At 37.5% G+C, this 15,158-nt stretch overlaps 1 protein-coding gene across 2 annotated transcripts in view; it reads left to right on the top strand.

The window, feature by feature from the left end:
* Positions 1-12,990, top strand: part of LOC120515563 (solute carrier family 45 member 4) — a 98,320-nt gene extending 85,330 nt beyond the window's left edge. For both annotated transcript variants that reach the window (XM_039736651.1, XM_039736652.1), the window contains exons 4-8: positions 6,221-6,400; positions 6,629-7,740; positions 7,945-8,044; positions 10,997-11,208; positions 11,904-12,990. In XM_039736651.1, the coding sequence (XP_039592585.1) occupies positions 6,221-6,400; positions 6,629-7,740; positions 7,945-8,044; positions 10,997-11,208; positions 11,904-12,272 (1,973 nt within the window). In that variant the 3' untranslated portion in view covers positions 12,273-12,990. The remainder of the gene's footprint in view (positions 1-6,220; positions 6,401-6,628; positions 7,741-7,944; positions 8,045-10,996; positions 11,209-11,903) is intronic.
* Positions 12,991-15,158: the final 2,168 nt, after the last annotated feature.

The following is a 15,158-nucleotide window of genomic DNA, read 5'->3' as shown; positions in this document are numbered from 1 at the left end:
CAACCAAACTCTGTAGGGTCCAGGTATCACCTCATGCTACCAGTAGTGACACTGACCGTAGCCAAATGGAAAAACTTGTGAAAAAAACAGTCAGAAAAGATGAGGAGGGAAAAATGTCAATGGCCTCCACCTGTTAAACCATTCCTGTTTTGGGGGTTGTCTTATTGTTGCCCCTCTAGTGCACATGTTGTTAATTTCATTAACACCAAAGCAGCTGAAACTGATTAATAACCCCCACTGCTACTTAACTGACCAAATCAATATCCCAGAAGTTTCATTGACTTAATGTTATACTCTGATTCAAAAGTGTTCCTTTAATTTTTTTGAGCAGTATATTTACTTGATCTTTATAATACTTAAGTTTAATTTCATGAAACGTTGCCTGACAAATATCTCCCGAGGAGAACCAGCCTGGTATATATCTAATAATTTTATAGAATCTCTAAAATTTCAGCTATAAATTACTCTGTGTTATCTACACACTTAACTGCCTTGTTAGTTACATCTTTGTCAAGACCATTTGCATAAATGAGACCCTGGCATTCATTCCTGAGGGACACAACTTTTAACAACAGATGCTCAAAGTTCATTGCATGTTACCCTGTTGCTAATTGTGTCTTGAGATGTTACACCCATTTTACCCACTGCATCTTGAACTCCAACTTTTTTTATTTAATTTGGTAACTAGCTTCTCATGTGATACCATTTCAGAAATTTTTGTTACTTTGTCATATGATTCAAGTATATTAGTGAAACATGATTTCCACCATCCATATTGACTACTTACTTTTACTTGATATGTGAAATACTCTGAAGGATAGTAACTGTTCACTAATAGCCCATAGTGGCACAATTGCTTTTTATAATGGTGGGGCAACATTTGCTACCTCCCATTCTTAGAAAGTCCCTGGTGTGCAATAAATTTAACAGTAAATAATACCTTTGTGTTTGTCAGCTAGCAAAGTGCTAATTCTGGAAGCTGAAACAAAGTGAAAAACAAACTACAAGTGTGTCTGTTGTTAAAAGCTATACCAGTAATTTGAAAAGTGAGCATCTAATTTCTTTATTGAAAATAAAGGCTAAAATTATGTGAGGACTACAGTGCTTTTTTTTAAAATGAAAAGTATTTAATCAAAACAGATCAATCTGATTGGGAATCAGGGTAAAGGAAGTAGGAGGTTTTGGATCCCCAAGTGTAAGGCGCACTCTTCAATTGAACATAAAAAAGCATCTTCTTGAATATGAAAAGACACAGACCAAGCAAACATTTTAGGCTGCATGTTGTTTCAGTTGTGCTCCCCTCTGTCCATCATCTCACCTAGAGGAACTGTGTTAACAGTCGGTGAGTAATGCAGACGTCAGCAGCTGTAGTAAATGAGCTGAGCTGGTCAAACTGAGTCAGTCCGTGGGACATGGGAAAAGAGTAGAGAACAGTTCACAGGAAAATATTTCCTGTTGTACCATTTTACCTTTCTTTGCCTATCAAGGAAACATTTCCTGTCTGTAGCCCGTTTTAAAATCAGCATCACCTAGGTCCACACAGCTTGTTGTCAGTCAGTTTGTGCTTCCATTCGTTGGTGCTTGGCAAGCAGGCAATCCATTTTTCTGTTTATTTAAAAAAAAAAAAAGCACAACGTCAGAGAAGATTATGAACGTGAACCAGAGTAAATTCTCCTTTATCAAAAGAGTCATATTCATCATTTTAATCAACGTTCTAATGAATATTAAACATGTTTGTTTTTAAACTAACTACATAATGCAGCCTGATGTTTTTTTTCCAAAACTGATTAAGAATGCCTGTTTCCTTGACATTAACTGTGACATGTTTTTTTTGCAGTTTCAGTGTTAGAAAAGCAATTTGACACATCTGCAAATAATGCATTATTCAAAGCACAGTTTTATTTTGCTTATTTTGTATTGGCATTGTTAAAACTTTCATCCCATAGAAAAATTATGTCTCGCTCTGTGGATTATTGAGACAGATTGCGAAAGCCTTGTGGGATTTCATCTGGGATATGGACATCCAAATGTCAATCACATGTTGCAGAAATTCAGTAAAATGCTTTGCCTAAAGCAGTTATAATTTCATGACACATTCAAAATAAATGTATGAATTTTATTTATGTTTAATTTACCTTACTTTTAGGGCTTATTGTAAATGTTAGCTTGTTTTGTTATTTTACAGTGGCTTACTTTCAGCTTATGGCATGCTAAAATCTAAACCTATCACACAAAGTAAATGGCAGCTGGTGTCTTCACTTATCAATGGCCCCTGGCAATTACTGTCACATCACTGATTGCAAGTGTTAATTTAATTTAGTTAAAATTGTCATTAAGGTGACTTTGACTTAAATGTTGCCAGTTTAAAAGATGTATTCATCAAGGTAGAAGAAATGTTTGAATTACCTTAATTCAAAAGTTTATTCAGCCTTCCACTATAACCATACTGCAAAGAATTAAGCTAAGTTCCATGAGAAGGCAGGTCTCTTAAGTTTACTTTCACAGACCTGGCTGACAGAGATTCTAGTGAAATACACCTTGTATGTCAAACTTAGTCATGTTTGCTAACTATCTAGCAACAGGGAAGAAGTGAAGGGTTAGTGCTAAAGGGTATCAGGTAATTAACAGTCCTACTCGTTTACATTGTGGTTTTTTGTCATGATGAGTCAATCACAAAATGGCAGTGGTTAAAAAGCAATGCAACATCCAAGTACATTTACAGTGTAGGATATTGTATTAATGGTGTTTTATAGATTTGTTTCATCACACCACTTTCAACTTATTTGCAGCAGCTTTGGCTAAATACCTCTAAATATAAAGAATACATTTCTCAGCTTATACATATCACATTACTTTTGTATTCAACTTTGTTTTTCATGTTTTGTATATGTGAATTCATTTATAACAGTTTGCTTAAAATAAAAGATCAGCCTTGGTGAATCCTTCTGATTTCTTTCTCTGGCCAAACAGTGCTGTGCCTTTCTATCCCCCAGCCCCAAAGCCACCCACCCCCAAGATATTTTAACCTGGGTTGAAAACTAACGTGAACTGATACAGAGCATCCCAAAGCCAGAAGGCAGTTGACAGGCTGGTATTTCTCGCCAAAAGCAATTAGGTTGGAAGAAAAACACGACTCCGCTGCAGGCCACACCCGTGTATTTTAGTATTGACCTTTCATTTTTTTTTTTTTTTTTTCCTTCCTGGCCCACTGCTTTTCACTTACTTGTCTTGATTGTTTCTCTCCTTCTCCTTTATTGGTCACTGTGCAAGATTCTCTTTTCAATTGACTTCGATGTCAGCCTGGAAAGTCTGTCTTTGGCCATTACAAATATTAGGTGAATGGTGATGTGTACCACTTAGTCAGTCTTCCTGATATTGTCTTGCCTTCATGACTAAGGGATTCTTAAGGATCACAACTGAAATCCCAGTTTTGAAACGAGAATCCAGCAACCATTACAAGTTTAGTGTTTTTCACATAAATAATTTTAGTTAGAAAAACAAATTGTAACATTTTGCTGGCAAGTGACCGTTTAGAGGTTAGCCACTGCATCTTTGACTTTAGCAAATTTGTCCACAGCTTGAAACACTTAATGAAAGAATACATACTTGAAGCCAGTGTTCTTTATATTGATTGCTACAGTATAATGATTATTGATAATGATCAACAAACCTTTTAACATATGGTCCCAAGTATTTAGAATTTGAACGTTAGCTTCTTAAGCAGAGTATTAATCAACTAAGAATAACTGAACAAAGAGAACTAAAAAGTTAGACCAAAGAGGAAGGCATCCAAGTGAGACAGACACCCTGGCAACCGACTTCTTTTGCCCAGAATTTTTCTTGTCAAATGCAGTTGCTAGATGATAAGCTAGACGACATCCAGGTAAGACTAACAACATGGAGAAACATCAAACTGCAGTGTTTTTGTTTCTCTGAAAGATGACCAACTGTTGAGACACCAGATGCTGCAATACAAAGATGAAATGGATTTACTGTCATTCATGGTGATTGGACTGAACTGTCAAGTAAAGCTGGGGTGGAGGCTTGCATTTTATGGTGAACAATGTTTGGTACATAAGTTCACCTGATCTGGAATATTTATTGATCAAGTGTCATTAGTGTTTGAGTGGGCTGGTGCTCACCATTACAGAGTACTGACACTTCTCAGCATTTAGCAGTTGCCTACTGGCAGTGTTTGCTCTGTACTGGAAGTGTTTTGAAGCCTACTGTTATGCATTTCAAATCTCTCAAACCCTTCCCCCAGTGCTACTTGATCAAAGTATAGCGTAGTATCCTCACATTTTGTCAGTCATGTTACAATACATCAGCTTTCTCAAAACTACAAGGGCCAACACAAAAGCTCAGCCCTCTAATGTTAACGTAACCCAATGCTCAAAACTCCAAAGGAAATCCGTCTACCCTTTGAATCTGTCTCAACCAGAGATTACTGACACTTAAGTATTTCTTTGTCAGGCACTGAGTCTTGTGCATTTTATCTTCTGAATGAGTTCTATAGCATTTCTCTGATTGCTGTATGTTTTCCTTTGCAAAGCCAACACGAACAACGTATTGAACTATCTGAGCAACATTACAGAATATTTTTATGTACTTTTTTTCATGGGATTTTAACAAAGCGTGAAATCAGCATGTCACACTAGTGGAGCTAATACACAGGATCACCTGCTATGCCTCAATAAAAAATATGTACCACAGAAAGAAAAGAAGCTTAGTTCAATGTTGGAGAAAAGAGGCTTAGGAAAAACTCTTTGTGTAAATTTGGATATGTTTAGAGACTCCTTATCATATCTGGATACATATGCAAATGTTGCTGCAGGATTCATCAAAAATAAAAAAGTGGACAACCTGTGTGACTACTAAAACAATCTGCAGATTTCCTAACAAGAAACCATGGAGCATCTGTGACATCAGGAATTTACTGAATGCACTCTGCAGATACAAAATCAGAAATAGGACCCGAAAGATGGTGAACTATGCCTGGGCAGGGCGAAGCCAGAGGAAACTCTGGTGGAGGTCCACAGCGGTCGTGACGTGCAAATCGGTCGTCCGACCTGGGTATGGGGCGAAAGACTAATCGAACCATCTAGTAGTTGGTTCCCTCCGAAGTTTCCCTCAGGATAGCTGGCACTCGTTGGCACGCAGTTTTATCTGGTAAAGCGAATGATAAGAGGCCTTGGGGCCAAAATGATCTCAACCTATTCTCAAACTTTAAATGGGAGTCCGCAGGGGACTGTACTTTCTCCGGTCCTGTTCAACCTATATACATCAGACTTCCAATATGACTCGGAGTCCTGCCATGTGCAAAAGTTCGCTGATGACACTGCTGTTGTGGGCTGCATCAGGTGTGGGCAGGAGGAGGAGTACAGAAAGTTAATCAAAGACTTTGTTAAATGGTGCGACTCAAACCACTTACACCTTAACACCAACAAGACCAACGAGCTGGTGGTGGATTTTAGGAGGCCTAGGCCCCTCATGGACCCTGTGATCATCAGAGGTGACTGTGTGCAGAGGGTGCAGACCCTTAAATATCTGGGAGTGCAGCTGGATGACAAATTGGACTGGACTGCCAATACTGATGCTCTATGTAAGAAAGGTCAGAGCAGACTATACTTTCTGAGAAGGTTGGCATCCTTCAACATCTGCAGTAAGATGCTGCAGATGTTCTACCAGACGGTTGTGGCGAGTGCCCTCTTCTACGCGGTGGTGTGCTGGGGTGGCAGCATAAAGATGAACGACGCCTCACGCCTGGACAAACTTGTTAAGAAGGCAGGCTCTATTGTAGGATTAAAGTTGGACAGTTTAACATCTGTGGCAGAGCGACGGGCACTAAGCAAACTCCTGTCAATCATGGAGAATCCACTGCATCCACTTAACAGTGTCATCTCCAGACAGAGGAGTAGCTTCAGTGACAGACTTTTGTCACTGTCCTGCTCCACTGACAGACTGAGGAGATCGTTCCTCCCCCACACTATGCGACTCTTCAATTCCACCCGGGGGAGTAAATGCTAACATTAATTTTATTTTAATTTTTTTTTTCATTTTTATTACTATTTAATTTAATATTGTTTCTTTGTATCAGTATACTGCTGCTGGATTATGTGAATTTCCCCTTGGGATTAATAAAGTATCTATCTATCTATCTATCTATATCTAATTAATGTGATGATTTTTTTCCCTTCTTGATTGATTGTTTTTATTGCAGGTTTAGCTATTGGAGATATTCCAAACAAGCAACCCATTGGAATTGTTCTTACAGTGTTGGGAGTGGTGGTGCTGGATTTTTGTGCAGATGCTACTGAAGGTCCTATTCGGGCCTATTTGCTGGATGTGGCAGACACTGAGGAGCAAGACATGGCCCTTAATATCCACGCTTTCTCAGCAGGTGAGCTCTTGGTTGTAAATTGGAGCATATGAGCTTATCAAGTGAAATTGCTAAACAGCATCTTCTTTATGTAATGAACTTCTAAGTTCTAAGTAGTCTATGAACTACATTTAGCATATCATTCATTAACCAAAACTTAGTTTTGTGTTTTACATTTTAAACTCTCTGTTGTTATGTGGATGATTGACAGTATATAGAAATGTATTATGTTCCTTTTCTTTTTTGTAGGTTTAGGAGGGGCTGTAGGATATATGCTGGGTGGTTTGGACTGGACTCAAACATTTCTAGGTCACATTTTCAAGTCTCAAGAGCAAGTACTGTTCTTCTTTGCTGCTATCCTGTTTACAGGGTCTGTGGGACTGCACCTTTTTAGTATTGAGGAGCAACAATACAGTCCACAACAGGACCGACTGGATGAAGAGGCAGACACTGTGTCTCCATCTCAGGCCAATGGAGGTATGGCTGTCCCTGCTTTGCCACGTTTGAACATTATAGGAGAGGAAGAGCCCTACAGATACTTTGAAGTGCGTTCAGAACACAATCTAGACTTGGATTTTCTTGAAGTGGAAATTGTCCGTAGCAAGAGTGATTCTGTACTTCATGTGGCAGATGCTACATTAGACATGGAGCCTGATCTGCAGTTCCTGTATGAGATTGAGCCATCTATCTTTCAGGATCACTTATCCTCTTACCACAGCACTCCACATCGTCGTAGTAGCAGCATTAGCAGTCGGGATCTACTACAGGCTAAATTCCACCGTTTGTCAGCTTTTCTCCATGAAAATGAAAAGGATGGAGAAGAAATGCTTCTAGATAATCAGCTCAATGAAGCCAAGGCTCCTATCAATGGCAAGGAAATTTCTGAAACAGCTAATGATAATGGCATTAATGGTGGACTGACCCACATTGGCATGAAACAGTCAAATACATCAGCATCTATGCGCCGACGTCGACACATGTTCTATCGCCAGCCATCATGCACTTTCTCCTACTATGGCAAAGTTGGCTCACACCGCTACCGCTTTCGCAGAGCTAATGCTGTTGTCCTTATAAAGTCTTCTCGCAGTATGAATGATATTTATGATATACAGAAGCGTCTGAAGAAGCAACGGCAAAGACAGCGCCACCAGAGTGGGAATACTAATTCTAGCGGAGACACAGAGAGTGAAGAAGGAGAGACTGAAACCACTGTGCGTCTACTTTGGCTTTCAATGCTCAAGATGCCGCGTGAATTAATGCGCTTGTGCCTTTGCCATCTTCTAACCTGGTTTTCAATCATTGCTGAAGCTGTTTTCTACACTGACTTCATGGGTCAAGTCATTTATGAAGGGGATCCAAAGGTATGTACATTTTTAGATATCAGCTTTAAAGATGATGTGTAGAAATTTTAATCTTTGTTTTAAACTGAATGATAGAACAGACATTCAACCTGTAAACATGGAAGAAAGTAGTATTGGAAGTAGTATGGTTGTACCCATTAATAAGAGGTTCTTTTTGCCAGATATAAAATTTAAATTATTTTTACTTGGTACTCTTTGTTACAGGCATCCACCAATTCCACAAAGCTGCAGAATTATCATACTGGTGTTCAGATGGGATGTTGGGGGCTGGTTATCTATGCTGCTACTGCTGCTATCTGTTCAGGTGAGAATATACCATGTTTATTATGACACCCTTGTTATATAGGGTGGTCCAGATCTAATTATACAATTTTTATTACGCTATAACATAAAAAGTTTATTACATAGAACCATCGAGAAGTGTGTGAGCTTCCGAACTGGAATCGTCCCCGCATAAATCAAAGTCATCCAGCTGATCTGGATCTGCATAATTAGATCTGGACTACCCTGTATGTTAAATGTGTAATAAACCACTGGTTTGGAGCCATCTTAGGTCTAAGCACAAAGCCAGTACATTGCATTTTGAAATGTAACCAAACAATGAAATAATCAAATTAGATTTTAAAAGGTCTTCTGGCTTGGTTCGAGACACATGGTTTCAAGTGTGATGCAGATGCAGAAGTGCATCTTAAGCAAGCAAAAGTGGGTAGTAACGAGTTACATTTACTCTGTTATATTTACTTGAGTAACTTTTTAAAAAATTGTACTTCTAAGAGTAGTTTTACTGCACCATACTTTTTACTTTTACTTGAGTACATTTGTGAAAAAGAAACGCTACTTTTACTCCGCTACATTGGGCAACACTCAAATCGTTACTTTTTTTCCATTAGATACGCTATATTTTTGCTAGAGAAGCCGCCAGTGTATCTACTGCATGACTGTTTCACCAATCAGATGAAGCAGTAATAATCACAAGACTCCACTTCACCAATCAGACGTAGCAACAATAATCACATGGCTCCGTTTCACAAATTAGACGTAGCCATGCAGTCACATGACCACACACAAACTGTGGTGGCATAGCGGCACAAACTCCTCAATGACAGTGGACAGGGAAAGAAAGAGAATACAAGTGGAACCTCGGTTTGCGAGCATAATGCATTCCCAAAACATGCTCGCAATCCAAAGCACCTGTATATCAAAGCGAATTTCCCCGTAAGAAATAATGGAATCTCAGATGATTCGTTCCACAACCCAAAACTATTCATGTAAAAATTATTAAGTAAAAATACATAAAACAAATTAACCTGCACTTTACCTTTGAAAAGAGTCATGGCTGGGGTGAGTGAGTTTCTAAACTCTTTTTGGATTTCACCCAATGGGACGACACGCGGAAGAGTGTCCCGAAGCAACCGCAGGCACCCAGCGCTGTAGCAGTTCGCCGTAAAAGCAAATCCAAAAAGATTGCGATCATGCTGTAAGCACCTGCCTTTGATAGGTGATACAAGGAACATTATAAATGTGCAGGGCACAGTATTATTTGACCACTAACCTGGGCATGACCCTGCCTGACTGCTGTGTCTGTGTATAGGAGAGTGGCAGGTCCTGCTACAATAAATAACCGCACTGTTCCTGTTTCAAGCTGAATAAAGATGGTGGCCCTAAAGTATTGAGACGGCTTCATTTTTTGGGGTGCAGACAGGAACTCGCACGTCACAGCACACACACGTGGTCACAATGCTGTAGTAAACAGTATACGCTCGTACGGATGTTGACTATATGAGTGTGGCACACCGACTGACGATTGCGCACAATCCCGCAACGAGAGAGAGAGAGAAGAACCATCAGCTCAGTTGTGATCACGTGACACACGGCAGACAAAGTATACACGGACTACTTGTATTGCAAGACCTCTCTCGTTATCAAGTCAAACTTTATTAAAAATTTTAGCTTGACTTGCAAAACACTCGCAAACCAAGTTACTTGCAATCCAAGTTTCCACTGTACATAAAAAATGAGAGCCAACTCCTGCTGAAGCTTAACCATCACTTAATTGAGTGAAGAACAAGCACTTTTTGACCAAACGTGCACAGACACAGACAGTCAAGGTAAAGTGAGACTTCTTGTACATGCACAAGCTGCCTTGTTCTAATGTTATTTTCTATCAGCTGTGCTATTTGGAGAGCAGGTGCATATGTAGTATTATACTATCAGTGTACAGTATATCTTGTCACTGAAAGTAGTTTGCACTTTTTGCAGTAGTTCAAACATACATGTTACCTACTGTAGGTATTGGCTTCAAAAACTTTGTTGTGAAAAACTGAGATTTGGAACTTTGTGTTATTTGTCCATCTTTATTTTGTAAAGAAGTTATTTATTTTTACTCATTTTTTATTTGGAAATAGCAGAATTTGCACATTATTTTATATTTTTGTCTGTCTTACTACAACAGTTCTAAATGCTGTGGAGAGGGTGACTGCTATTGTCAAAGATGGCCTGTACCTTCTTCCCCATATACCTTTCTTCCACAATTCCCAGTGAGCCCACAGTTTTACCCAACACTGAGCCAGCCTTCTTCACCAGCTTATCCAGCCATTTAGTTTTCTTATCTGTCATACTGCTTCCCCAGCCTACTACAGCTGTCTGATAGAACAAATACAACATTTTAATACATATGTTGAATGATCTGAGTCTTCTGAGGAAAAAGAGCCAGTTCTACCCTTTCCTGTAGAGGACATCTGGGTTCACAGACCAGTCCAGTCTGTCATCAGTGTGGACATCTAGATATTTTTAAGTCTGCACCACCTCATTTTCCTCCCCTCAGATGTTAACAGACCGAAGAGGGAACTCAGATCTGCAGAAATCCACAATCATCTCCTTGGTTTTCGTTGTGTTCAGAACCAGGCAGTTTTTATTGCTCCTGATACTGAAAGGAATTATATATATATAGATTCTTGAATTGGAGCGACTCTTGTCTCATAAGCCAGCATCTCAGCAAGAGTGAACAGGGACAAAGAAAGACAAATTATGCCTTCCTGATTATTTTCAGATTTTAACTTTAATTCTCGTAATCAATAGCTTGTAAAATGTTTATTTTGAAAAGAATGCACAGAAGACCATACTCAAGTGTATGACAATATAACACCTTGTGGTAAAAATGTGCCTGAATTTAACCTTGTATGTTCTGCTTTATTTGAAGTCATGGTGATGCTTTTACTATAAAGGAAATAATCTCATTACTTTTGTCATTCTACAGCTGTGTTACAAAAATACCTTGATAACTATGATCTTGGCATTAAAGTCATCTACATTCTGGGAACGCTGTGCTTCTCAGTTGGTACAGCAGTGATGGCCATTTTTCCCAATGTGTATGTTTCCATGGTGATGATTAGTACCATGGGCATCATCTCAATGAGCATCTCCTATTGCCCTTACGCACTCTTGGGACAGTACCATGAAATCAAAGAGGTAATATTTCAGTCTTTATTTGCTGTTAAAAATGTGTAAGATTAAAACTTGCGTAATTCAAAACATTTGCCACTTTTTCTTTTATAATAATGGGGAGGGTCTTTTAAATAAAAATGTACACATTAGTTGGTAAGTGTGTTTTTCGTGAAAAGCTGTATTTATATGGAGCATGTATAAGCTATAGCCAATGTAAGGCTAAATGCTGCAAAATGACATTGCATCATCCACACACACAGCTTGTCCAGTTTAGATTTGCCACATACAGTACTCCATTCAATAAATCGTAATTTTATATAGCACAAGGGATCGGACATTAAAGAGTCTGTTACTGTAAACCTATACTGATCGTTCAATGAGGTAAATCAAAAATTTGTAAGAACAAAATTGTTGAATTAGGATTAGTGCATTTGACATAGAAGATTCAAATTGGACATTGTACAGGTAGCTGTATAGCCAACTAAAATGTAAGTAAGAATAGGTGAACTTATAAATGCAAATTTAATATAATCATTAGTAGAACTTGAGAAATCGCGCATGTCCCTGTGGATGTGTAAAATACTGTAATTTTATCCAAAAAAACGGTAAAGTGGAATTACTATCATAAAACAAGTGAAAAAACAGTAAAGTTTTAAATGATTTATTCATTCTTTACCCGTGTTTTTTTTTTTTTTTTTCTTATTCTTTTTCTTTTTCAGTATATCCATCACAGTCCTGGTAACTCAAAGCGAGGCTTTGGAATTGATTGTGCCATCCTGTCCTGTCAAGTTTACATCTCCCAGATCTTGGTGGCATCAGCCCTGGGTGGTGTGGTGGAGGCGGTAAACAGTGTGAGAGTCATTCCAGTGGTGGCATCTATAGGCTCTTTCCTGGGTTTTCTCACCTCTGCCTTTTTAGTCATCTACCCTCAAGATATGGAGGACTCAAAGGAAGAATTGCAGAAAGCACTGACTCCGTCTGAAAGCAAAATGAATGACGGTGATTCTTTAGAGAAGCCTACAGTCCTGCAGCTCAGCTGCAAGGCATCTGCTGGGACTTCAGAAGTGCAGTGTGAATCAACACTGTGACATGTTACTAGGGCAGCAGACAAGGATAAAGATCATTCCAGTCTCGAAAGAAATTTGACAAAGTAAAAATCTATAGTATTTGGTGATTTACTACCTGAGAAAGAAACAATACAAATAATAATGGCATGATTTCCATTCTGGTGACTTTAATGTAGCTGCATCAGCTAATATTTCTGTAAGGCATGATGTGTCAGAAATATAATGTCAGTGATTAAGTAAGAGAACAGTGCATCCTACAGAGATTGATTGTATAATTACTTGCATTTCATACTGCTTTTTCAGTTTTTGTGATAGCATACCAAAAGAAAAAAGTTCTTCAATCTAAGATCTTTAAAAATAAACTGGAAAATAATATCTAATGCATGCATTTTAATCAAAAATAGTCTTCATTAACTAATAAATATGGCTGTCAATATTAAAAGTTTATATTTTACATTTAAAGTTTAAATGTATTTTGAAAATGATAAATATATATTCACATACGTATACAGTATAAATCTTTAGAATTGTACATAGCATGTATCTGGGTTTTGAAACCCTTTAGATTGAAGAATCACATCCTAACATGCTGCATGGGAGTTCTGACTCTTACCTGTAGTCTGACTCAGGTTGCCACATTTTACTTGGGGGTACTGGACAGTACAGAGCAGAACAACTGACTCAGCTCTGCACCCTTGGGCCTCCATTGTATTTTTAAATTGATTTCACTAAACTGTTTTGTTTTTCGTTTTTTTCCGATGGGGAGATTGGGGTAGGTTGAAGGTATTCAGACCTTAAATGGAGATTTCTTCTATCAAATTTCAATCTGAACTGTTTTCTGTCCTAAATATGACTACAGTGTGCACTTTTTCTTCAAATATTTGAATAAAATTTTTATGTATAGTTTATTCTGTTAGGTATAGATTGGTTGGTGCTTTTCTAAAAGCCACAATGAAATTGCAAAAAAAGAGAATATCTTGTTAAAAAGATCAATTGTAGACTGCTTCCATGTTTCTGAGAGCTGGTTATTTTGAATTTATCTCCTTTCCATGGAGAACCTAAAAAATTATAGTAAAGAATCAAGTGTTTTCTGCTTGAGCAAGAAAAGGGTCATTATGGCTTAATACTTTTTAAAGATCAATGCCAAATGTGGGCCTGATCATGAGTGTGAAGTGGCAGGAGCGGCAGTACTTACTGTCAATAATTGCACTTTCAGCCTTTTATAATAGGTCAGAGATGATAACATGTTGCACGGCATTGTCTATGTTCTTGTTAGAGAACAATACTGCTGATAAATAGGTTTTAACATTTGCATATATGTTTGTTAGTACATTGTAGCAGGTAGGGGCAATTTTGCTACTTCTGCACATTTGTACCTTACCTTTAGGAAATCCATTAAGCAGATATTAGAAAATTGTACACATTATTATCATAGTCTTTTTAGTTCTTGGTTTTTAAGTGGCAATTTCACATAGTCTTAAGGCAGCTGTTAAATAGATGGCATTTTATAATGGCTTCCAGTGACAATTCATGAGCGCCAGTAAGCCGTCACCTTTTTGGTTTGCTGTGGCTTTTTTTTATGGATTCAAAAAAGGTAACAATATGGATCAGTCTGAAATGCCTATAATGCTCAGCACTGGAAATGTCTGCTTTATTATACTGTAACACTGCAGTATTGTAATTTTTAAGGTGCACACCATTTTGCAATTTTAGCTAACCCACTCTTATTGTGGGTATTCAAAACAACTCTTGTTTAGGAGTTACTATTTATTTTTGTATTTTCTTTCTTCTAGTTATTTTGAAATTACCAGAAGAATTTTGACACTAGAAGTTTCCTGGTGTGCATAATAATGTTAAATGCCTTTTAAAATTTTGTTTTGTGAATAGAATTTCAAAAAATATTCCAGATCCTAAAATAAATGTTCTGTTTCTTTCCTACTTAATAAATATATATACACACACACAATATAAAATTTACACATTAACAGTATGTGTGAGAGCATGTTTAAGAATGCAATTTATAGAAATTAAAAATTAAAATTTAGATCCTGTATGTATATATATATATATATATATATATATATATATATATATATATATATATATATATAGGGCATCTAAACATAAAAATACCCTTGGAATTATTTAAGTTAAAGAAAGTGTAGTATAAAGCCTGCAATTTATTGAAGAGCAAAGGCAAGCGATTGAAAAGATCTGTGCAACTGTCCCATCAGATGCCTCGTTGAATGTTTTCAATTAATTTATTTGACAGCATCAGCAGGTTATGATTGCCAATTGTGAACACTTAAATTAATTAGTCCTTTGTCATATTTATTGACTATGCTTGAATTAGCTATTATAAAATTATACAAGTTACGTAATCGGTTATTTCCCTGGGGGGAAAAAAGTATAAGCAATCATTGAAGTGTTATGTATTTTTGACACCCTATCTTTGCGTGAGAGTTTGTGCATATAATTTGTGTGTGTGTGTGTGTGTATACTCATACATACCTGCACAGTACATTTATGTATATATTACATAACATAGTGTAACTTAATCTTAATATTTTTAGAATGTAAGTTTTACGTTAAAACACTTGAAATTCCTCAAGAATCTAAAGAAAGTTGCAATAATGTCCCTGCCTCATTCCTGTAGGTATTGTCATTTTAAAGAATGTGTTACCAGGGGGTAATTTACCATGCATGCGCTACTGTGATGCGTCCAGATTGGCTGAACCCCTGTATATAGTACAAATGTCAAAGTGACACACTGCTACTTTTTAAAATTGACTTGTTGCTTTTTTTTTTTAAGTACAATTTAGAGAGTTTGAAATGCAGAGAAAGGCATGAAAACTGAGCATTTTGATAAAGATCGCCTCAAAAAAAATGCCTCTGCTGCAGGTTGTA

Source organism: Polypterus senegalus, chromosome 15, assembly GCF_016835505.1.
Source record: "Polypterus senegalus isolate Bchr_013 chromosome 15, ASM1683550v1, whole genome shotgun sequence".
In the NCBI taxonomy this organism is placed as follows: Eukaryota; Metazoa; Chordata; class Cladistia; order Polypteriformes; family Polypteridae; genus Polypterus; species Polypterus senegalus.
The sequence above is the reverse complement of the archived record's forward strand: the minus strand, read 5'-3'. Positions and strand labels throughout refer to the sequence as shown.